The sequence below is a fragment of the Pecten maximus genome, chromosome 15 (assembly GCF_902652985.1).
Source record: "Pecten maximus chromosome 15, xPecMax1.1, whole genome shotgun sequence".
NCBI classification, from domain to species: Eukaryota; Metazoa; Mollusca; class Bivalvia; order Pectinida; family Pectinidae; genus Pecten; species Pecten maximus.
Window position 1 is genome coordinate 22,874,403 of NC_047029.1, and position 25,240 is coordinate 22,899,642.

General features: G+C 39.2%; 1 protein-coding gene across 2 annotated transcripts in view; it reads right to left on the bottom strand.

Moving 5' to 3' along the window:
• LOC117344291 (DNA mismatch repair protein Mlh1-like) overlaps positions 1–25,240 on the bottom strand; it is a 132,090-nt gene that overhangs the window by 34,480 nt on the left and 72,370 nt on the right. For both annotated transcript variants that reach the window (XM_033906986.1, XM_033906987.1), the window contains exons 9-12: positions 20,052–20,164; positions 15,248–15,341; positions 13,680–13,833; positions 12,337–12,388 (exon numbers count right to left, since the gene is read on the bottom strand). In XM_033906986.1, coding sequence (XP_033762877.1) covers positions 12,337–12,388; positions 13,680–13,833; positions 15,248–15,341; positions 20,052–20,164 — 413 coding nt within the window. The remainder of the gene's footprint in view (positions 1–12,336; positions 12,389–13,679; positions 13,834–15,247; positions 15,342–20,051; positions 20,165–25,240) is intronic.

A 25,240-nucleotide genomic window follows, 5' to 3' on the forward strand; every position in this document is an offset into this window, starting at 1 on the left:
ATGTTTTCTCGGGGTATCTTTGCTGTTTTTCTATTTGAAAGAGGTCGATCTCAGAACTAAACAGTACATGGTAGAATAGAAATAATCAACTTTGACTCGTGTATTGTTGCAGGATATACAACGAGGACGAGGATATTTTGCAATTTTAATTAATAACTCAGGCCTGCGGCCTTCGTTATTAATTTAATTGCAAAATATCCTCGTCCTCGTTGTATATCCTGCAACAATACACGAATTATCGTTAATTATTTCTTAAATAACCACAATTCTACCTCCAGTAGGAAAGCTCCCAATACACAACAGTCATGAGGCTTTTCTCACACAGAATGAAAAAAAAAAATGTTTTTTTTTACAAATGAAGGGAAGTATTTATCTTTCATACCTGGTTTATGATCCATATCACAGACTTTCAGGAAATGAAATATTCAACTTCAACATTGGAAATATGTCAACACATTTATAGGTAACTACACGTGTATTAACTTGAAACCAATCACATGCATGTAACCTAAATTTACAGAGTGTACATAATATTCAAACAACTTTTGCATTTCCTAAATTTGCGTTGCCAATTTAATTAAATTGTACAAACACAGCTCATATTTACAATGAGAATAATTGCATAAATGAACATAAATCATCTTATCTGAAGAATATCAAAAGGATTGTGGGCCCTCTGGGTCCATATGATTGTGTACAATATTCATTTTGCCAGCTCTACTTCAAGAAGTTATGAATTTGAATTCTTCATGTTGAATTTTGATGAATTTAGGTGGTGAAATGCCTGCACATTTATTTTTAAACGAGTTCCTGATAAACTCATAAATTTTCATCAATTGAAAAGAAATCTATTTTGGGATTCATTTCATTCATGAACTTATGAATTTTCATGAATTAATCATAAATTTTCATGAATGGAAAAGTTCATGAACATTCATTCATGAATTATGTTGATTTCATGAATGAACGACCCTTACATGATTCATGAACATAATTTGAAAAAATTATTCATGAAGTTTTAAGTTCATGAATTTTATGAAAATATTCAAGAAGAGAATATTCATGATTTGGTTTGTTTTTTGTTTAACATCCTATTAACTGCCAGGACGTGCCAGGTTTTGGAGGTGGAGGAAAGCCGGAGTACCCGGAGAAAAACCACACGCCTATGGTCAGTACCTGGCAACTGCTCCACGTAGGTTTCGAACTTGCAACCCAGAGGTGGAGGGCTAGTGATAAAGTGTCGGTACACCTTAACCACTCGGCCACCGGGGCCCCAAATATTCATGAATTTTGTTCATGAATAATTCATGAACTATTTATGAATGTTCATGAATTATTCATGATTGTTTCACAGGGGCGAGCTTGATGCAGCCATACATTGAAGACTTCCCAGGTAATAATTGTTTATACAAGACTATACACTAACAGGGAATCAGTAATTATCTTCTAATTAAACTGTCATTGATAATTACACCACAAAGCTGGTTTTTGATCAGTCCAAGCTTGTGAATTTTGGAGAAAATAATTCATGAGATTTTGCTATTTTGGTGCATACATTACACTGGTATAGACCATTTAATGGCCATTTTTAGGTGATTTTAATGGTTTGTAAATCACTTTGGTGCATGAATTACAGATTTTTACGACGAACTAGAATTAATTTTGTGTTTCCTTCAGGCAGGTGAGGCTAAAAAAAGATCAGATGGCCATAGACAAATTAATAACTGAAGGATCTGTGTACATTCTGATTAACCTGTCTATGGTCAAATTTTTTGTGGAAACTCGAGCGACAATGTCATCTATGTTAAGGAGACTGAGGCAATGTTTAACCTAGATATTGTATATAGATCATGACTGAAGTGTCACCAGATATACTAGCCATCATTTGTTTAATAGTCAATCAGATGTATATAAAGTACATAATTATTTTGACTAAATGGTTTAGATGGTTCCGGGGGTGTTTCTAGTTATGTTTTACAGTACCTAAAATAAATCAAAATGCTGAACATTTAAACACAGTGCCTGGTACAAAAGTTCCCCGTCTGTTAAAATACAATACATTCTATAACTTCATCATAGCCTCCAGTTGTCTTATTATTACCCCTATACTGAATCTTAATTAACATTTTAAACAAGCATACTAGATATTGATAAAGCAAATGTCCCCTACTGATCCATGCTAAAAATAGTAACAGTGACCTTGACCCAAACTCTGTGAAAATTGTCCGAGATATTATGGTCCTTTACCATTGTGTGAAGTTTGATAAAATCCCTCAAGGGAACTAACAAACTAGTTATTCTGGCAAGCCACAAGTGACAATCACACTATTATTTTAACTGTACAAATGGAGTCATAAGCAAGCCTACCTAATAATTTTAGTAATCAAGTATAAAAACTACAAGGTATTGTGCAATAAATGATCAGTTGTGAAATTTTGAAAAGAAAGTATCATCAACCCTGGATGTTTGACCTAAAGGATCAACCCTAGATGTTTGACTGTAAATGATCAACCCTGGATGTTTGACTGTAAAGGATCAACCCTGGATGTTTGTCTAAAGGATCAACTCTGGGTGTTTGACTGTAAAGGATCAACTCTGGATGTTTGACTGATCAACCCTGGATGTTTGTCTAAAGGATCAACCCTAGATGTTTTACTGTAAAGGATCAACCCTGGATGTTTGACTGTAAAGGATCAACTCTGGATGTTTGACTGTAAAGGATCAACTCTGGATGTTTGACTGTAAAGGACCAACCCTGGATGTTTGACTGTAAAGGATCAACTCCAGATGTTTGACTGTAAAGGATCAACCCTAAATGTTTGACTGTAAAGGATCAACTCTAAATGTTTGACTGTAAAGAATCAACCCAGGATAATTGACTGAAAAGGATCAACTCTGGGTGTTTGACTGTAAAGGATCAACTCTGGATGTTTGGAAAGGATCAACCCTAGATGTTTGACTGTAAAGGATCAACTCTAGATGTTTGACTGTAAAGGATCAACTCTAAATGTTTGACTGTAAAGAATCAACCCTGGATGTTTGACTGTAAAGGATCAACCCTGGATGTTTGACTGTAAAGGATCAACTCTGGATGTTTGTAAAGGATCAACTCTGGATGTTTGTAAAGGATCAACCCTAGATGTTTGACTGTAAAGGATCAATTCTGGGTGTTTGACTGTAAAGGATCAACTCTGGATGTTTGACTGTAAAGGATCAACTCTGGATGTTTGACTGTAAAGGATCAACTCTGGATGTTTGACTGTAAAGGATCAACTCTAGATGTTTGACTGTAAAGGTTCAACTCTAAATGTTTGACTGTAAAGAATCAACCCTGGATGTTTGACTGTAAAGAATCAACCCTGGATAATTGACTGAAAAGGATCAACCCTGGATGTTTGACTGTAAAGGATCAACCCTGGATGTTTGACTGTAAAGGATCAACTCTGGATGTTTGTAAAGGATCAACCCTAGATGTTTGACTGTAAAGGATCAATTCTGGGTGTTTGACTGTAAAGGATCAACTCTGGATGTTTGTAAAGGATCAACCCTGGATGTTTGACTGTAAAGGATCAACTGTGGATGTTTGTAAAGGACCAACCCTAGATGTTTGTCTGTAAAGGATCAACCCTAAATGTTTGACTGTAAAGGATCAACTCTGGATGTTTGACTGTAAAGGATCAACCCTGGATGTTTGACTGTAAAGGATCAACCCTGGATGTTTGACTGTAAAGGATCAACCTGGATGTTTGACTATAAAGGATCAACTCTGGATGTTTGACTGTAAAGGATCAACCCTGGATGTTTAACTGTAAAGGATCAACCCTGGATGTTTGACTGTAAAGGATCAACTCAGGATGTTTGAATATAAAGGGTTTGAAGTTTGACTGTAAAGGATCAACTCTGGATGTTTGACTGTAAAGAATCTATATAAAGATTAGCATAGATGCTTGACTATCAAGGATCAAACTAGATGTTTGACAATTAAGGGTCAACCCTGGATGTTTGTCAATAACTTAAATTCTGCATGTTGACAACAATAGAATCAACAGTCGATATTAAATCCTACTATTGAGGAATGCAGATGAGATTTCCACACATACGCCAGCAGGAGCCTCCAGACAACAGCTGGGTCTATACTGGATCATATAATGATAGTGATTGACAAGTGCTTGCCTCTCCAGCTATCATACCGCAGACCTAAGACACAAGACCATGGATTATAACACAAGTGACAAACGAACATCTGTGAAAACAAGGTAGGTTGTATTATTGTAAAAACTCTATTGCAGTCATAATGATTTATAATTCTTTTTAATTCCGGATGGTGTCAAGCCAACTTAAAGATCATCTGATACCTCTGATTATACAATAAAGGTTAGCCGGACAGTTGTATTACTTACCAGCATTATTTTAACTATACAATTAAGGTTAGCCGGACAGTTGTATTACTTACCAGTATTATTTTAACTATACAATTACCTTATATTATTATATTTATCACATGACTACTATGTTATGTTATATTTATCACATGACCACCGTGTTATGTAATATTTATCACATGACCACCGTATTATGTAATATTTATCACATGACTACTGTGTTATGTAATATTTATTACATAACCACTCTGTTATGTTATATTTATTACATGACCACTGTATTATGTAATATTTATCACATGACTACTGTGTTATGTTATATTTATTACATGACTACTATGTTTTGTTATATTTATTACATGACTACTATGTTATGCTATATTTATCACATGACTACTATATTATGTTATATTTATCACATCACCACTGTGTTATGTTATATTTATCAAATTACCACTGTGTTATGCTATATTTATCACATGACCACTGTGCCATGCTATATTTATCACATGACCACCGTGTTATGCTATATGTATTACATGACTACTATGTTATGTTATATTTATCACATGACTACTGTATTATGTTATATGTATCACATGACCACTGTGCTATGTTATATTTATCACATGACCACTGTGCTATGTTATATTTATCACATGACCACTGTGCTATGCTCTATTTATCACATGACCACTCTGTTATGTTATATTTATCACATGACCATTGTGTTATGTTATATTTATCACATGACCACTGTGCCATGCTATATTTATAACATGACCATTGTGTTATGTAATATTTATCACATGACCACTATGCTATGTTATATTTATCACATGACCAGTGTTATGCTATATTTATCACATGACCACTCTGTTATGCTATATTTATCACATGACTACTATGTTATGCTATATTTTCACATGACTACTGTGTTATGTTATATTTATCACATGACTACAGTGTTATGTTATATGTATCACATGACCACTATGCTATGTTATATTTATCACATGACCACTATGCTATGTTATATTTATCACATGACCAGTGTTATGCTATATTTATCACATAACTACTTTGCTATGCTATATTTATCACATGACCAGTGTTATGCTATATTTATCACATAACTACTTTGCTATGATATATATATCACATGACCAGTGTTATGCTATATTTATCACATGACCACTGTTATGTTATATTTATCACATGACTACTGTGTTATGTTATATGTATCACATGACTACTGTGTTATGCTATATTTATCACATGACCACTTTGTCATGCTATATTTATCACATGACCACTTTGTCATGTTATATTTATCACATGACCACTGTGTTGTTAATTTATCACATGACCACTTTGTCATGTTATATTTATCACATGACCACTTTGTCATGTTATATTTATTACATGACTACTGTGCTATGTTATATTTATTACATGACCACCGTGTTATGTTATATTTATCATATGACCACTGTGTTATGCTATATTTATCATATGACTACTCTGTTATGTTATATTTTCACATGACAAACCCAGCCCTCCCCTTGCCCTGGAACAATCCTCCAATTACACCCAACTCCCCTCTAGCCCCCAGACACTCCTCAAACCACACCCAACTCTCCCCTAGCTCTTAGACATTCTTAAACAACAACCCCCTCCTCAGGCAAGCAGTATATATTCTTCCAATCACATTAAAACCTTCCCTAGCCCTAAACATTCTTCTTATCACACCCCCAACTCACCCCCAGGCCCTAGGACACTCCTCTCATCACACCAAATTCATCCCACCCTCAGCCCCGGAACATACTCCTCCAATCACACCCAACCAACACCCAGCCCCGGGACACTCCTCTCATCACACCCAACCCACCCCCAGCCCCAGGACACTCCTCTCATCACACCCAATTCATCCCACCCTCAGCCAAAGGGACATACTCCTCCAATCACACCCAACTCACCCCCCAGCCCCGGGACACTCCTCTCATCACACCTAACCAACACCCAGCCCCAGGACACTCCTCTCATCACACCCAACTCACCCCCAGGCCCAGGACACTCCTCTCATCACACCCAATTCAACCAACACCCAGCCCCGGGACACTCCTCTCATCACACCCAACCAACACCCAGCCCTGGGACACTCCTCTCATCACACCCAACTCACCCCCAGGCCCAGGACACTCCTCTCATCACACCCAATTCAACCAACACCCAGCCCTGGGACACTCCTCTCATCACACCCAATTCAACCCACCCCCAGCCCCGGGACATACTCCTCCAATCACACCCAACTCACCCCTCAGCCCCGGGACTCCTCTCATCACACCCAACTCACCCCTCAGCCCCGGGACACTCCTCTCATCACACCCAACCAACACCCAGCCCCAGGACACTCCTCTCATCACACCCAACTCACCCCTCAGCCCCGGGACTCCTCTCATCACACCCAACTCACCCCTCAGCCCCGGGACACTCCTCTCATCACACCCAACCAACACCCAGCCCCAGGACACTCCTCTCATCACACCCAACCAACACCCAGCCCCGGGACACTCCTCTCATCACACCCAACTCACCCCCAGGCCCAGGACACTCCTCTCATCACACCCAATTCAACCAACACCCAGCCCCGGGACACTCCTCTCATCACACCCAACTCACCCCTCAGCCCTGGGACACTCCTCTCATCACACCCAATTCAACCCACCCCCAGCCCCGGGACATACTCCTCCAATCACACCCAACTCACCCCTCAGCCCCGGGACTCCTCTCATCACACCCAACTCACCCCTCAGCCCCGGGACACTCCTCTCATCACACCCAACCAACACCCAGCCCCAGGACACTCCTCTCATCACACCCAACCAACACCCAGCCCCAGGACACTCCTCTCATCACACCCAACTCACCCCTCAGCCCCGGGACACTCCTCTCATCACACCCAACCAACACCCAGCCCCAGGACACTCCTCTCATCACACCCAACTCACCCCTCAGCCCCAGGACACTCCTCTAATCACACCCAACCCACCCCTCAGCCCCGGGACACTCCTCTCATCACACCCAATTTAACCCACCCCTCAGCCCCGGGACACTCCTCTCATCACACCCAACGAACACCCAGCCCCGGGACACTCCTCTCATCACACCCAACCAACACCCAGCCCTGGGACATACTCCTCCAATCACACCCAACTCACCCCTCAGCCCCGGGACACTCCTCTCATCACACCCAATTCAACCCACCCCTCAGCCCAGGACACTCCTCTCATCACACCCAATTCAACCCACCCCCAGCCCCAGGACACACCTCTCATCACACCCAATTCAACCCACCCCCAGCCCCGGGACACTCCTCTCATCACACCCAATTCAACCCACCCCCAGCCCCGGGACACTCCTCTCATCACACCCAATTCAACCCACCCCTCAGCCCCGGGACACTCCTCTCATCACACCCAATTCAACCCACCCCTCAGCCCCGGGACACTCCTCTCATCACACCCAACGAACACCCAGCCCCGGGACACTCCTCTCATCACACCCAACCAACACCCAGCCCCGGGACATACTCCTCCAATCACACCCAACTCACCCCTCAGCCCCGGGACACTCCTCTCATCACACCCAACCAACACCCAGCCCTGGGACATACTCCTCCAATCACACCCAACTCACCCCTCAGCCCCGGGACACTCCTCTCATCACACCCAATTCAACCCACCCCTCAGCCCAGGACACTCCTCTCATCACACCCAATTCAACTCACCCCTCAGCCCAGGACACTCCTCTCATCACACCCAATTCAACCCACCCCCAGCCCCAGGACACTCCTCTCATCACACCCAATTCAACCCACCCCCAGCCCCGGGACACTCCTCTCATCACACCCAATTCAACCCACCCCCAGCCCCGGGACACTCCTCTCATCACACCCAATTCAACCCACCCCTCAGCCCCGGGACACTCCTCTCATCACACCCAATTCAACCCACCCCCAGCCCCGGGACATACTCCTCCAATCACACCCATTAACTTGCCATAAATAATACCTCACTAAATGGTTAGTGTTCAAAGGGAAACAACTCATGTCAAATGCCATGACTTTTTGCTTTTCACAGTTCTTCATATGAGATCATTGAAGTATTTAAATTTGATTTTACCTTTTAATTTTTTATTTGAAATATATATCCTCTTTTTTTCTTCTTTTGTTGTTTTTTGTTGTTATTTATTTTCAATTTTTGTTTTTGTAATCTTGATAACACTCCATACCAGCACAAAACATGCCAATATAAATATCTCGTCGACAGAAACTGGCCGAAGGGTGTAATAGTGGGCATTAAACCATCAAATGATAATTAAAAGAAAAAAAGATTTTTTCATCAACATACATACAGCTTTGAAAACATACTATTTTAGTGCTTTGGAATTTCTCAGCTCCTTACCTTTTTGTGGATGTGATAGGGTTTGTACTCAGCTCCTTACCTTTTTGTGGATGTGATAGGGTTTGTACTCAGCTCCTTACCTTTTTGTGGATGTGATAGGGTTTGTACTCAGCTCCTTACCTTTTTGTGGATGTGATAGGGTTTGTACTCAGCTCCTTACCTTTTTGTGGATGTGATAGGGTTTGTACTCAGCTCCTTACCTTTTTGTGGATGTGATAGGGTTCGTAAAGTAATCAAAGCATTTTAAAAACACTTTGAAGGCTTCATTCAAGCACATTTCAAGGACTACTTCACAAAATTGAACAAATACCTGAAATTTCTAAATGTAAAATATTTTGGTGCTTGAGAATATGTTCTCGGCTAAATGCAATAACGGCGAAAAAAGGATGAGGTAATCGTAGAATATCAGAGTACCAAGGTCACTCCTAGGAGCTGTGAAGGGGGGATTAAAATACAGGAGAAAAGCTAGTGGTATATAAATATAAAACGGCAGTAAAATAGGAAGACAGTTCTGGTCCTTTTTACTGATGATCATTCTAGGTCATTTTAAGTTAAAGGCAATGGTCACATTGACTTCCTCCTGAAAGGTTCAGTCTTTTTTACAACCTCACTTGAAATGGCATACTGTGATTAAGTTTAATTCTTAGATCGATTAATCTTGGTGTTTAAAATGTCTGTCATGTTTCTTGACTAACCAAATTGCGATTACATAAGATTCTCGTATATTTTAAAGTGAAACCAATTTACTGATTTTTTTTCTCCATATATCAACTGATCTGTATCATGATTAAATATTTGATCTTTATTAACTTTCGTTAGAAGAAACTTGTCTCATACATGTAAATTTATTGTTTGTTACCGATGAATGGGCCTACCATATTAGATCCAGTGATTTGTTGAATTGCACATTCATGTTATATACAAGCATTCACTAACAACTGATTTAAACCATGCAACCTCTTTATTGCTTTCCGAATCTCGATTGCGTAAACAAACTATGCTTGGCTTGATAATCACTTCAACAAGCTCATCCAGGCAGCCATTTTTTAAGCTTATTTCTTGGAAATGATGCCAGAACAAATCAGAGCTTGAGAAGTATTCTACTTTTAAGTATCAAATGTACAAAACAATCAAGAGATTTCACTTATCGAAACAGTATTTGCTGATTAGCCATTTTTATCGATACTGGAGGTGTCTCTCCAATGTAGCATCAAGAGTGTGTACCAGTTACCTCCCCTTGCACAAACCAGGCAGCAAGCATAATAATTTCGCAGAAGATAGTTCGGAATACTCAATGATAAAGAAATTTAAGTCATTATCTATGATTTTAATATTTTTTCTATGATCTGATAGTCACTTTTAACATTTTACCTATGTTTTCATTTTACTTCTGTTCTTTGACCAGTCATATGATTACTGTGACCTTGAACTTTGATGGTCTAGGTAAACTATTTGCATAACTATTGCAGCCAACAACTCATGCTGTAGATATGCTAATCATCAAGTGTGGATGTGTAACAGTAATGAAAGAAAAACATTTGAATTGCAATTTTTGGATAATTTTGAATTATTGTAGGAAAACATTTTTCAAAGTGCAATATCTGCATCATTTTTGATGATTTGACCTTGAAACGTTGCACACACCCTCAAAAAGCAATTGTTGTTTTTTAAATGTGACTCTAATAAATCATTTTGAAGAATTTTAAATTTTCTAAAAAACAATTTCAATATTTGACCCGTCATCTTGTATGAAGGTCAAGGTCAACAATAAACAATAACTTTTGTAGCCAACCATATATGCTATAGATGTGCCAAAACTCAAGCTGTCATGTGTATAGATACTTCAAACAACGGGCGTATTTTGAGAAACTATGGATTATGAATGTTGTATGTCAACTTCATTACTGTAAACAACGGGTCTCTGGATTAAAATTAGTTAACATTTCTCCATTGTGGTAGCATATTTTTAGCTAAAGTTATATTATTTGCATACAGTTACGTATATTTTTCACACATCCGCCATTTTGACCGCCTCGAAGAATGAAACTTTAAACAACGGTAATCCGTACTTGTTTTTGATGCAGATTTCATTCCTTCACAATCAGAAATACATAATCTGCCTTTAATGGTTTGGTTGTTATTTTATATTCATTGATTTGTTGTCATTTCGTACATAAATAAATTCCGACGCTAGATGGGGTAGGAGTAAACTTACATAGGGTCACAATTGCGTTTGACGCATATGCTAACAAGTAAGAGGCAAAAATAGAAGAGTCTGATGGAGAACCATTGAACAGAAAGGTGATGACAGAAGGCAACAGCCATATCTGGGTCTTGAGAAGAAGATTTTTAATATAGCAGTTAATCTGACCTCTTTTGGTCCCATCCATCAGGCTCCTGAGGTATATGGGCATACAGAGATGTCATGGGTATACAGAGAGGCCATGGGTATACAGAGGTCATGGGTATACAGAGAGGTCATGGGTATACAAAGATATCATGGGTATACAGAGAGGTCATGGGTATACAGAAGTCATGGGTATACAGAGGTCATGGGCATACAGAGAGGTCATGGGTATACAAAGATATCATGGGTATACAGAGAGGTCATGGGTATACAGAGGTCATGGGCATACAGAGAGGTCATTGGCATACGGAGATGTCATAGGTATACAGAGAGGTCATGGGTATACAGTGAGGTCATGGGTATACAGTGAGGTCATGGGTATACAGAGAGGTCATGGGTATACAGAGAGGTCATGGGTATACAGAGAGGTCATGGGTATACAAAGGTCATGGGTATACAGAGGTCATGGGTATACAGAGGTCATGGGTATACAGAGAGGTCATGGGTATACAGAGAGGTCATGGGTATACAGAGAGGTCATGGGTATACAAAGGTCATGGGTATACAGAGGTCATGGGTATACAGAGGTCATGGGTATACAGAGGTCATGGGTATACAGAGAGGTCATGGGTATACAGAGAGGTCATGGGTATACAGTGAAGTCATGGGTATACAGTGAGGTCATGGGTACAGAGAGGTCATGGGTATACAGTGAAGTCATGGGTATACAGTGAGGTCATGGGTATACAGAGAGGTCATGGGTATACAGTGAGGTCATGGGTATACAGTGAGGTCATGGGTATACAGTGAGGTCATGGGTATACAGTGAAGTCATGGGTATACAGTGAGGTCATGGGTATACAGTGAAGTCATGGGTATACAGTGAGGTCATGGGTATACAAAGGTCATGGGTATACAGAAGTAATGGGTATACAGTGAGGTCATGGGTATACAGTGAAGTCATGGGTATACAGTGAGGTCATGGGTATACAAAGGTCATGGGTATACAGAAGTAATGGGTATACAGAGGTAAACAAACAGGTCATGGGGATATGGAGGTCAAACATGTAAATAAATGTAAATCAAATGATAGTAAAGAAACTAATTGTTATCTTAACTTAGAAATAAACAAGTTACCTACCTGAAGATGAGGCCTTTTCATCAGCTGTGAAGGAAGCACCAGGAAGCAGGGCCTGGAGATAAATAAATGAAACATATACCCAAAACCGCTTAAGTTGGTCAAGTGGACTAAAATCTAATCAGGTGTATAACAAACAAGCTTTTCACAGATCATCTGATGTACACACAAGCTTTACACAGATGATTTGATGTACACACAAGCTTTTCACAGATCATCTGATGTACACACAAGCTTTACACAGATGATTTGATGTACAAACAAGCTTTACACAGATGATTTGATGTACATACAAGCTTTATACAGATCATCTGATGTACACACAAGCTTTTACACAGATGATCTGATGTACATACAAGCTTTATCACTGATCATCTGATGCACACACAAGCTTTACACAGATGATATCTGATGTACATACAAGCTTTATACAGATCATCTGATGTACACACAAGCTTTATACAGATTATCTGATGCACACACAAGCTTTACACAGATCATCTGATGTACACACAAGCTGTACACAGATCATCTGATGTACATACAAGCTTAACACAGATCATCTGATGTACACACAAGCTTTATACAGATCATCTGATGTACACACAAGCTTTACACAGATCATCTGATGTACATACAAGCTTAACACAGATGATCTGATGTACACACAAGCTTAACACAGATGATCTGATGTACACACAAGCTTTACACAGATGATCTGATGCACACACAAGCTTTTTACAGATGATCTTATGTACACACAAGCTTTATACAGATCATCTGATGCACACACAAGCTTTATACAGATCATCTGATGCACACACAAGCTTTATACAGATCATCTGATGCACACACAAGCTTTATACAGATCATCTGATGTACACACAAGCTTTACACAGATGATCTGATGTACACACAAGCTTTAACACAAATAATCTGATGTACACACAAGCTTTACACAAATAATCTGACAAGCTTTTAACAGAAGATCTGATGCACACACAAGCTTTACACAGATGATCTGATGTACACACAAGCTTTATACAGATGATCTGATGTACACACAAGCTTTTCACTGATCATCTGATGCACACACAAGCTTTACACAGATGATCTGATGCACATACAAGCTTTTCACAGATCATCTGATGCACACACAAGCTTTTCACTGATCATCTGATGCACACACAAGCTTTACACAGATGATCTGATGCACATACAAGCTTTACACAGATGATCTGATGCACATACAAGCTTTTCACAGATCATCTGATGCACATACAAGCTTTACACAGATCATCTGATGCACACACAAGCTTTTCACAGATCACTTAACGTATACATACCTGTGTGTAGAAGGTACGGGACGAGTTAGACCCCAGGAGTTTGGCCTCCACAGCTTGCTGTACACTTTCTATGATGGCGTCTTCATGTAAAAAGTGAACTTCGTGTTTGGTTGGATGAACATTCACGTCCACATTCTGGGGAGCTATCTCCAAACTGTCAATTAAAGTCAGTTCAAAATAATATGGTGTATATCTAGGTATTTCTGCAAACACAACCGCAAATTTTTTTTTTTTTTTTAAATTCTCTGCAAACACAACTGCAACATCTTTTTTTTTTAAATTCATCATCTTTTTTAATTGAAACAAAGAAAATAGAGAAAGAAATAAAGACCACTAACATACAAACTGCAAAATTAAAATCGCAAAAATTGGTATCCAATACTTCAATGTTATCATCAGATATCTGTTTGGTAGGGATTATTTATATGATATCAGAAGTAGCAATACTTGACATTTCAGAAATGCTATCATTAATAGAAATTAAATGACCCCGGTCTCTAATAGGTAACTCTCACCCACAAAATGGTGTATATGAATATATGCCATAGAATGGAACATTTTAATCATTTGTTAAAAGTGGAACTTGATTATTTAACTTTGAGCATAACCGAATCTTATCTGATGTAGCACTTGATGTTATGATGATCTATTGTGTAAATAGGGACAAGATCTATCCAGAGATTCATGCTATATTCTGTACACAATATTACCAAGGACAGACAAACGGAGGGATGGATGGATGGATGAACAAAATGATTACTATACATCCCCTTTTAATAATGGCTCACAATATCACGTCTCATCGATTGTTACATAATCACATGATATAAAAGAGTGCCAAGAAATGACCAGTAATTTCAAACAGACAAGAAAAGCAGAATAGCAGTAAATCAACGCAGAAAAGTAGATTATTTGTTATTCAGAAGTTAATTTATTAAAGATTTGATATATTTCACTTCCCTGGTCTCATGGTCTGGAAGTCATTCATAACCTGCATGCTACTGGCATATCATGGCTGAAGGTCAGAATTGAGACGTTGTTAACAGAAACAAGCCATCTCGACAGGATCTGACAGCCACCATTCCAGGCCAGTCGTATAAAAATTTTCCTTGGCTATCCTAAGATCAGACCTGTCTTCATGATGTTAATTGGGTTATAATTTAATTTTTAATTGACAGTAATGTAAAATTTCATCTCCAATATCATCAATGAAACATTGGGGCATTCCTTATGATTAGAGATAACAAGCTTTAACTGTCATTTATTAGAGGGCAGTCAGTCGGATCATATCCTTGTTTTTATTTTTCGTTATCACTTTCAAATTTAATTGATCATGCAGAACTTGGGACCAATACCAACCTATACATAGAATTTGATAAAAGATATCGACATTCTTTGACAAATAGTGATAACAACAATTGTTTAAGGACAGACGAATGATGGACAGACGAATGATGGACAGACGGAGGGACAGACGGACCACTGACCAGGGCAAGGGGTGCTTTATACAGATTCCCATCTGATGATGTTAGCCTGCACTGCATGCACGCATGGTAACGCCATCTTACCTGAGGTACATAAATGGATGCGAATTCTTTGGAAGATAAGCCTGGTACACAGAATCCAATGATTTCCGCAGGGCACTCGAATCCACCAAGCGATCTGTGTACAGATAAAATATAATGAACTTAGGTACCGAATTCCATCCTATCTGTGATAACAAGAGGCCTAGCAGGCCTGTATTACTCACGTTTATATATCAGTAATCACGCTGAAAACTTTACTATTCATTAAAAGCAACATTACAAATACTTCCCATTTTCAAATCTGACTCTCTGTAAAATGAAAGACAACAACCTTCCTATTGCATCGATCATCTATTTATATAAAATTGCTCCTCACCAAATTTGGTTGAAATACCTTGACTAATGCAGGAGAAGGACTAAACCTCTATTTCCCAAATTAGGTTCCGTTTTCTTCCACCCGAGTCTCAGTTTATGCATAACGATGTCCTTTAACACTAAACGTAAACACGCGACCAAAATGTACTACCATAATTTCCTGTGTATTGCCAATGTAAGACTGCCTGATCTGCTATATTGCCAATGTAAGACTGCCTGATCTGCTATATTGCCAATGTAAGATTGCCGGATCTGCTATATTGCCAATGTAAGATTGCCTGATCTGCTATATTGCCAATGTAAGACTGCCTGATCTGCTATATTGGCAATGTAAGACTGCCTGATCTGCTATATTGCCAATGTAAGACTGCCCTGATCTGCTATATTGCCAATGTAAGATTGACCGATCTGCTATATTGCCAATGTAAGATTGCCTGATCTGCTATATTGCCAATGTAAGATTGCCTGATCTGCTATATTGCCAATGTAAGACTGCCCGATCTGCTATATTGCCAATGTAAGATTGCCTGATCTGCTATATTGCCAATGTAAGACTGCCTGATCTGCTATATTGCCAATGTAAGATTGCCTGATCTGCTATATTGCTAATGTAAGATTGCCTGATCTGCTATATTGCCAATGTAAGATTGCCTGATCTGCTATATTGCCAATGTAAGATTGCCTGATCTGCTATATTGCCAATGTAAGACTGCCTGATCTGCTATATTGCCAATGTAAGACTGCCTGATCTGCTATATTGCTAATGTAAGACTGCCTGATCTGCTATATTGCCAATGTAAGATTGCCTGATCTGCTATATTGCCAATGTAAGATTGCCGGATCTGCTATATTGCCAATGTAAGACTGCCTGATCTGCTATATTGCTAATGTAAGATTGCCTGATCTGCTATATTGCCAATGTAAGATTGCCTAATCTGCTATATTGCTAATGTAAGATTGCCTGATCTGCTATATTGCCAATGTAAGATTGCCTAATCTGCTATATATAACAGAGTACAAGTCTCACCATGAGAGAATGTTCCACTGCATAGTGTTCAAAACTCTCACAATTGACCTGTATTGCCTTGACATGTGAACAGTGTGAATAAATCTATTTCTAGATCTATAAGAGTTAATATTACTTAATATGTCCATGAACAGTTAAATTTCCCATTTATATTTCGGACATTAACAGCAATGTCGTGGCACCTGGTAGTACACAAGGGAAACAAAAAACTTGAATTGTATAGCCAGCAGTTATTATGTTTTTTGAAAACATTTTGTCAGATAGCCTGCAGAAAGCATTTTTTAATGCATTGTATCATATAGCTCACAAACAATACACAGGAAATAACGATAATTCTAACAAAAGAAACATTTTAAATTTACTTTTCTTTCCCCTATTGGGCCAAGCCCCTGCCTGATCCAAGGGAGTTGAGTCCTTTATTAATAGCCCACTTCATCTGACGATGCTATAGATTAAATTAAGGTTGAAAATCATTCAAGCATTCTGGAGAAGAAGCATTTTAATCAAAAGGTTTATGGATGATGATTTATAATGGACGACATCATGATAAAAGCTCATTAATCTTCTGTACCATATGATCTAATAACCTGTATAATCAAACACTCCCTCATCCATCATTAGTTCTAACCATATATGACAAATATCCACCTAGGACCAGACACTTAACACAATATAGTAAGACTATCCCTTTCGACCCCCTCCTCCTCCACCAAAGGTTCAGACTCCCAATGAATATGCCCTCAGCCACCCAGAATCATCCTTTCCATTTGTATGTCCCTCATTCATCTAGGCCCTCTTTTTGTATGCCATTCAACCACTGAGGTTTTAGGCGATTCATCTGTTTGCCGCTGACAAACCAGGTCAGACTCTCAGTTTTATGCGTATTAACCACCCAGAACCTATCCTGTCCATGACTCCACCCCTTCATATGACTATTTTACACCCATTAGCTACCTAGTAGTCAGTCTCTCTATTCATGCACCTCTCTGAACCAACCAGGGGTTATTTTCTCCAATTATACCCCTCAAACACCAAGGGTTGGTCCCTCCATGTATACACCCCTTAACCACCCAGGGTTCAATCCTCCATTTATACACCCCTCAACCACCCAGGGTTGGGTCCCTCCATGTATACACCCCTTAACCACCCAGGGTTGAATCCTCCATTTATACACCCCTCAACCACCCAGGGTTGGGTCCCTCCATGTATACACTCCTCAACCACCCAGGGTTGGGTCCCTCCATGTATACACTCCTCAACCACCCAGGGTTGGGTCCCTCCATTTATACACCCCTCAACCACCCAGGGTTGAGTCCCTCCGTGTATACACCCCTCAACCCCCCAGGGTTGGGTCCCTCCATTTATACACCCCTCAACCACCCAGGGTTGGTTCCCTCTATGTATACACCCCTCAACCACCCAGGTATGGGTCCCTCCATTTATACACCACTCAACCACCCAGGGTTGGTCCCTCCATTTATACAACCCTCAACCACCCAGGGTTGGGTCCCTCCATTTATACACCACTCAACCACCCAGGGAACAATCCTCCATTTATACACCCCTCAACCACCAAGGGTTGGGTCCCTCCGTGTATACACCCCTCAACCACCCAGGGTTGGGTCCCTCCATGTATACACCCCTCAACCACCCAGGGTTGGGTCCCTCCGTGTATACACCCCTCAACCACCAAGGGTTGGGTCCCTCCGTGTATACACCCCTCAACCACCCATGGTTGGGTCCCTCCGTGTATACACCCCTCAACCACACAGGGTTGGGTCCCTCCGTGTATACACCCCTCAACCACCCAGGGTTGGGCCCCTCTGTGTATACACCCCTCAACCACCCAGGTTGGGCCCCTCTGTGTATACACCCCTCAACCACCCAGGGTTGGGTCCCTCCATGTATAGACCCCTCAACCACCCAGGGTTGTGTCCCTCCATGTATACACCCCTCAACCACCCAGGGTTGGGTCCCTCCATTTATACACCCCTCAACCACCCAGGGTTCAATCCTCCATGTATACACCCCTCAACCACCCATGGTTGGGTCCCTCCGTGTATACACTACTCAACCACCCAGGATTGGGTCCCTCCGTGTATATACCCCTCAACCACCCAGGGTTGGGTCCTTCCATTTATACACCCCTCAACCACCCAGGGTTGGGTCCCTCCATGTATACACCCCTCAACCACCCAGGGTTGGGTCCTTCCATTTATACACCCCTCAACCACCCAGGGTTGGGTCCCTCCATGTATACACCCCTCAACCACCCAGGGTTGGGTCCCTCCGTGTATACACCCCTCAACCACCCAGGGTTGGGTCCCTCCATGTATACACCCCTCAACCACCCAGGGTTGGATCCCTCATTTATACACCCCTCAACCACCCAGGGTTGGATTCTCTATTATACTCCCCTCTAAAGCCAGCTCACCAGCCTTTCCATCTCTTAACTCTTTACGTACTCATTCAAATTTCGCGGTCGCTACCGGAAGTGAATGCTGGGTAGGTCCTTTGTGTATTGGAGCATATGGCTATCACATCAGACATCGATAAAACGATCTTTTACTGATCTTTTACTGTTGTATAAGTTTATCATATGGAACAAGTACTGAGTACGGAAACTCTTTTACCCAATTTTTCCTTTAAAATACGGCGAAATCACCAGGCAGAATCGCGGGAAATGACATGTTAATCGGCACATGTGTCACACATGTGCAAGAAATCACGCAGCCAAAACATCGTTTTTTCGGTGTGTAAAAATATTTTACGTATTTCTTACTTATTTTGATGATAAACGTTACTCAATTATATATATATTATCGTTTTTAATTGTTTTATTGTGTTTAACACCTCAACAATCTCGCAGAAAACGAAAGTAAATTTGAGGCCGCCATTTTGTAGCTATGTAAACAGCTCGGCATGAACCGGCGGAATTCTTTGAAATAGACAATCTTAACGAATGAATTATGCTTCTGCTACGTAAAATATACCATCAATACAATATTTACATTGCTTTTTATTTCTTAAAAACATCATTTCCGTGTCAATTCCTTCGTATGACTATGCTAAACCAGCAAGTAATATCAACATCTTTCGCGATGTTTTACGACGATTTGAGTCGTCACAATGGATGGAAGGCATGTTAATTGTGACGTGTGTAGTCGTCATGAAGGATACAAGAGCACATTTTTGTGACGTCTGTAGTCGTCGTGAGTACGGAAAGAGTTAAAGTACATTCCCATAAAGACTCTTCTGGCCAAGTTAGATCAATTCTATTGCGCAGTCCTAATGTCACTTAAGGAAATTTTATAGATGAATGATTTGATTTGGTCTAGACTTTTTACAAAGGAAACAGACTTAAGGAACTTCCAGGAGATACACTTAGACGCTAGAGAAACATTATTTAAAGTTCTGGCTGATACTCAGCCAAAGGAAACTTACGATTGATGAAGAGAAGCATTGTACATTTCTTCATGGAATAATTAGCATTTGTCACAAAGCCGTGGACTTTAAAAGACAGCTTGCTATCTTCATGTTCAACCTCCACCATCTCCCTGAAACATAAACAACAGTTACCTGTCAGCATTGGCCAAGTGACCCATCGATCAACTGTATCACTTAACTGTGAACAGTTTGGGTGGAAAAAATTTGCATTAAACATACACAATTTTGACACTTAAAACATATTTCATAAAATTATAATTAACCTTATTTCAGCTTTTGTATATTGCTTTTAATTACATTTCTTGTAGGTGCAAAAATTAACCGTATCTATCAACTCTTGAGAGACATATTACTTATCATCTTTTTATGTTACGTTATAAATTATCTAATGTAAGGGCTCATCTGCCCCTGGCAAAATGTAAATGTGAACCAATAATGTTATAATATAAAAGTGAGCCCCATTTTATGTACTTCCGGTGTCATGTGAGATTTGTATCCCCCATAAGATAAGTACCCGGATACTAAAACAGGCCATAGGATTAGTATCCACATACAATATTTGGTCATAAGATAAGTACCCGGATACTAAAACAGGCCATAGGATTAGTATCCACATACAATATTTGGTCATAAGATAAGTACCCGAATACTAAAACAGGCCATAGGATTAGTATCCACGTACAATATTTGGCCATAGGATAAGTATCCGGATACAAATCCTATGGGGAATACATGTATTTATCCTATTTGACACCGGGATGAAAACTACCACAAAAATTGTCCTGATGAAGAAGCAAGACTAGTCAGGTAATGAACAACCACCTACTACTGACTTTTGGATATAATGTGACTGAAAATTCCTTCAATAATTTTGATATTTTGTTCTATTGCCTGGAACATTTGGAACTGGGACAATGGCTCTACTTTAAATGTTAATATTGGAAAATGCTCTAAAATTTGAGCACATCAAAACGTGCCAATTTCCAGTATGCTGTGATGTTAAATGAGGGTGTAATATACTAAACAAAGGAAAAACTGTCTAGCCATTTTTTATGAGTAGCCTTTATGGTTTGACACACATGACTCTTTGGCTTTGCTGAAGATTATTAAATCCATTATGGCCCATATAATATTTAACTACGTGTGTAAATATTGGAAAATGCTCTTAAATTTGAGCACATCAAAATGTGCCAATTTCCAGTATGCTGTGATGTTAAATAATGGTGTAAATACTATATGAAGGAAAAACTGTCTAGCCATTTTTGATAAGTAGCCTTTATGGTTTAACACTCATGACTCTTGGGCATTACTGAAGATTATTAAATCCATTATGGCCCATATAATATTTAACTGTATTTAAACTGTAACTATATTTAACTGTATGTATCTCTCAACTTACAGTTGAGAGATACATTCTGCATGATCATGGGTGTTGCTGGATCTTACAAATGAATGAATATGGAAATCGTAGCTGCTGAGTGCATATGTACTGAAACAAGGATGGATAGTATTGTAACAGCAATACAAAGTCCCCTGCCTGACCCAGGAGTGCAACTATTTATTTCCCATTTTTTAAACTACGTGTTATACTGATCACGTATACCAAGTTTCGTTAAACTCAGAGTAGTACTTTAGGATTGTCCGGACACGCCTCAACCAATGAGAAGCCGGCGGCCATTTTGAAAAATGTTTTTTTTTTTCGAAAAGAAAAATTGGGATGCATGTGATACTGATCATGTATACCAAGTTTTGTTAAAATTGGAGTAGTACTTTAGGAGGAGTTGTCCGGACAAGTCTCAACCAATGAGAAGTCGGCAGCCATTTTGAAAATTGGTTTTTCGAAAAACAAATGTGGGATGCACAACTACATGTTATACTGATCATGTATACCAAGTTTCATTAAAATCGGAGTAGTACTTGAGGAGTAGTTGTCCGGACAAGCCTCAACCAATGAGAAGCCGGCAGCCATTTTGAAAAATGAATTTTTGAAGAAAAAAAATGTGGGATGCACAACTACATGTTATACTGATCATGTATACTAAGTTTCATTAAAATCGGAGTAGTACTTTAGGAGGAGTTGTCCGGACAAGCCTCAACCAATGAGAAGCCGGCAGCCATTTTGAAAAATGAATTTTTAAAGAAAAAAAATGTGGGATCGCAACTACATGTTATACTGATCATGTATACCAAGTTTTGTTAAAATCGGAGTAGTTCTTTAGGAGGAGTTGTTCGGACAAGCCTCAACCAATGAGAAGCCGGCAGCCATTTTGAAAAATGAATTTTTGAAAAAAAAATTTGGAATGCACAACTACATGTTATACTGATCATGTATACCAAGTTTCGTTAAAATCGGAGTAGTACTTTAGGAGGAGTTGTCCGGACAAGTCTCAACCAATGAGAAGTCGGCAGCCATTTTGAAAAATGAATTTTTGAAAAAAAAATGTGGGATGCACAACTACATGTTATACTGATCATGTAAACCAAGTTTCGTTAAAATCGGAGTAGTAATTTAGGAGGATTTTTCCGGACAAGTCTCAACCAATGAGAAGTCGGCAGCCATTTTGAAAATTGGTTTTTGGAAACAAAAAATTTGGGATGCACAACTACATGTTATACTGATCATGTATACCAAGTTTCATTAAAATCGGAGAAGTACTTTAGAAGGAGTTGTCCGGACAACTATTGCGTGACAGACAGACAGACAGACCGATGGACAGACGGACGGAGGTTAAATCTATAGTCCTCCCGTTTTTCAAACGGCAGGGGACTAAAAATTCCGGAGATATATGTACTGAAAAAATTCCGAAGAGAACTTATAAACAGCAATAATAATTGTGGACAGATGAGCCCTAAAACAATAGATTTACTATCTTAGCACTAAAACAATAGATTAACTATCTTCTATCTGAATCTGATCATGGGAGCTCCTGGATCTTACAAATTTTTTAATATTCTGGAAATCATAACTGCTGAGTGCATATGTACTAAACAAATTCCAGAGATAACTTAGAAAACAGTAGCATTAACAGCATACAGATGAGTGCTAAAACAATTCACCAACTTCATCCTCAATCAATAGATTCTTAGCCAAAAGATAATAGAATCACCTGCAGTTCTTAATGCAATTCTGAAAATAAAAAGATAGTTATCTAATTCTGTCTACCTGCATTAATAAACAATGCAATGACAGTGATTCTGACCTGAATGTGTATAAAATCCCCATCATTACCGAGTGTTAAGCTGTCAAACATGTTAAGCTGTCAAACATAAAACTGCTTCAGGTCACCTTGGAATTATATATGTACCCAAGGTTTATGTGGCGATGACACAGATTTGGGTATAAAAAGGTGGAATGTAGTATTCATGTTTATTTATATCTATATATAACACTATACAATTAAAATTGTGTTGTATATATAGCCTGGCCGTTGGGAGATGTACCGGTGAAAAGAAGGTGAGTAACAGTAAGTATATACAATGCAGGTGCTTGCAACTAACCTTATTCAGTCTCACAGTAAGTATTGGTGTAATTTGTCTTAGATGTCTGTAATTTCATGTAAGTATATATTCATCCTGTAATAAGCCTGGGGGGTGACAAAATATAAATTTTACACAAAGTTTAGACCGGGCTTATTGCAGGACAACAAAACCGCAATATACACTGGTCAGTAGGCTTATCACATGGGTTTTATTGCCCGATAAACACAGCCCTGACAATATCGGACAGTGGATGTGACATCAGGTGAGTCCGACTGAACATGGTGACATGACTAATTCTAAGCCAAAAGATGATTTATTAACTGGACCATGACACAAACAAATTTGATATGCCTGGAGTAAATGAATATCTCGAGAACAAGTGTATCATTCTAACAGCACATTTTTTTTAGCTGTCTTGCTAATTCAAAAGAAGAATTTCTGATGAGATTAGTATTCTACTGGTGTCATGTTTTTTTGTTATGCCATCTGTATTGTATGTTAGACACAGTCCACAAATTATTTGAGGATAAATACAACACTTAATTTCATACTAGGAATGGGCTTATTTGAGGATAAATACGGTACTTACCTTTTACACTAGGGGAGAGGGTTTTTCTGAAGATGAATATAGTACTTAATTTTTACACTAGGGGAAAGGGCTCTTTTTTAAGATGAATATGGGGCTTAACTTTTACATAAGGGGATGGCGCTTATTTAAAGATAAATATAGAACTTCACTTTTACATAAGGGGAGGGGGCTTATTTGAAGACAAATATAGAACTTCACTTTTACACTAGGAGAGGGGACTTATTTGAAGATAAAAATGTTACTTAAACTTCACACTAGGGGAAGGGGCTTATTTGAAGATAAATACAGTACTGAACTTTTACTCTAGGAGAGGGGGCTTATTTGAAGATAAAAATGTTATTTTAATCTTACACTAGGGGAGGGGGCTTATTTGAAGATAAATATAGTACTTAACTTTCACACTAGGGGAAGGTCTTATCTAAGGAAAAGTATGGTAGACAAATCTAAGGCATGGAAACCCACTTATTATGCAAGGATTTACTGCCAATATATATCAATAGTTGCATAGATCCGACTGGAAACAATGCTTTGCTTGTTTAAGGTCCCGCCTCTGCGACATTATCAATTCAGGAGATGGATAGATAACAGGATTACTTTTCATGACTCATCATCTTGAATGAACAGGCCTCAATTTCAGTTAGAACAATCTGTGTCCCGTCTTAATATAACTTTCAGTTCAAGACAAGTACCAATGATATCAAGTCAAACATGTACCACTAATTAAAGGACCAAGGGGAACCTATAGTTAAAAGAATATCACTGCAAAGTACTATCAGATCAATAGCAACAAAAGATCCAAGAATGTCACATGTCTGCCATTTTATTATTTCAATAAGTCCCTTGATTGAACATTTACAACAATGGACCAAGTGAAACCTACTGATGAGTCAAAATTCAAGATGGCCACATATCCTCCATTTTATCAAACTGATCAGTCTCAAAATTTTAGTAGTTGCCTTAGAAAAAAGCATTAACAAGAGGCCCATGGGTCTGTATCATTGTTCTATAGCCAAATGAATGAAGCGATGACTTTGTTCGAAGATTTGCTGTCAGTCATGTGATTTAGGTCATCAGTTCCAAACCACGGTGGCTGAGTGGTTAAGGTGTCCCGACACTT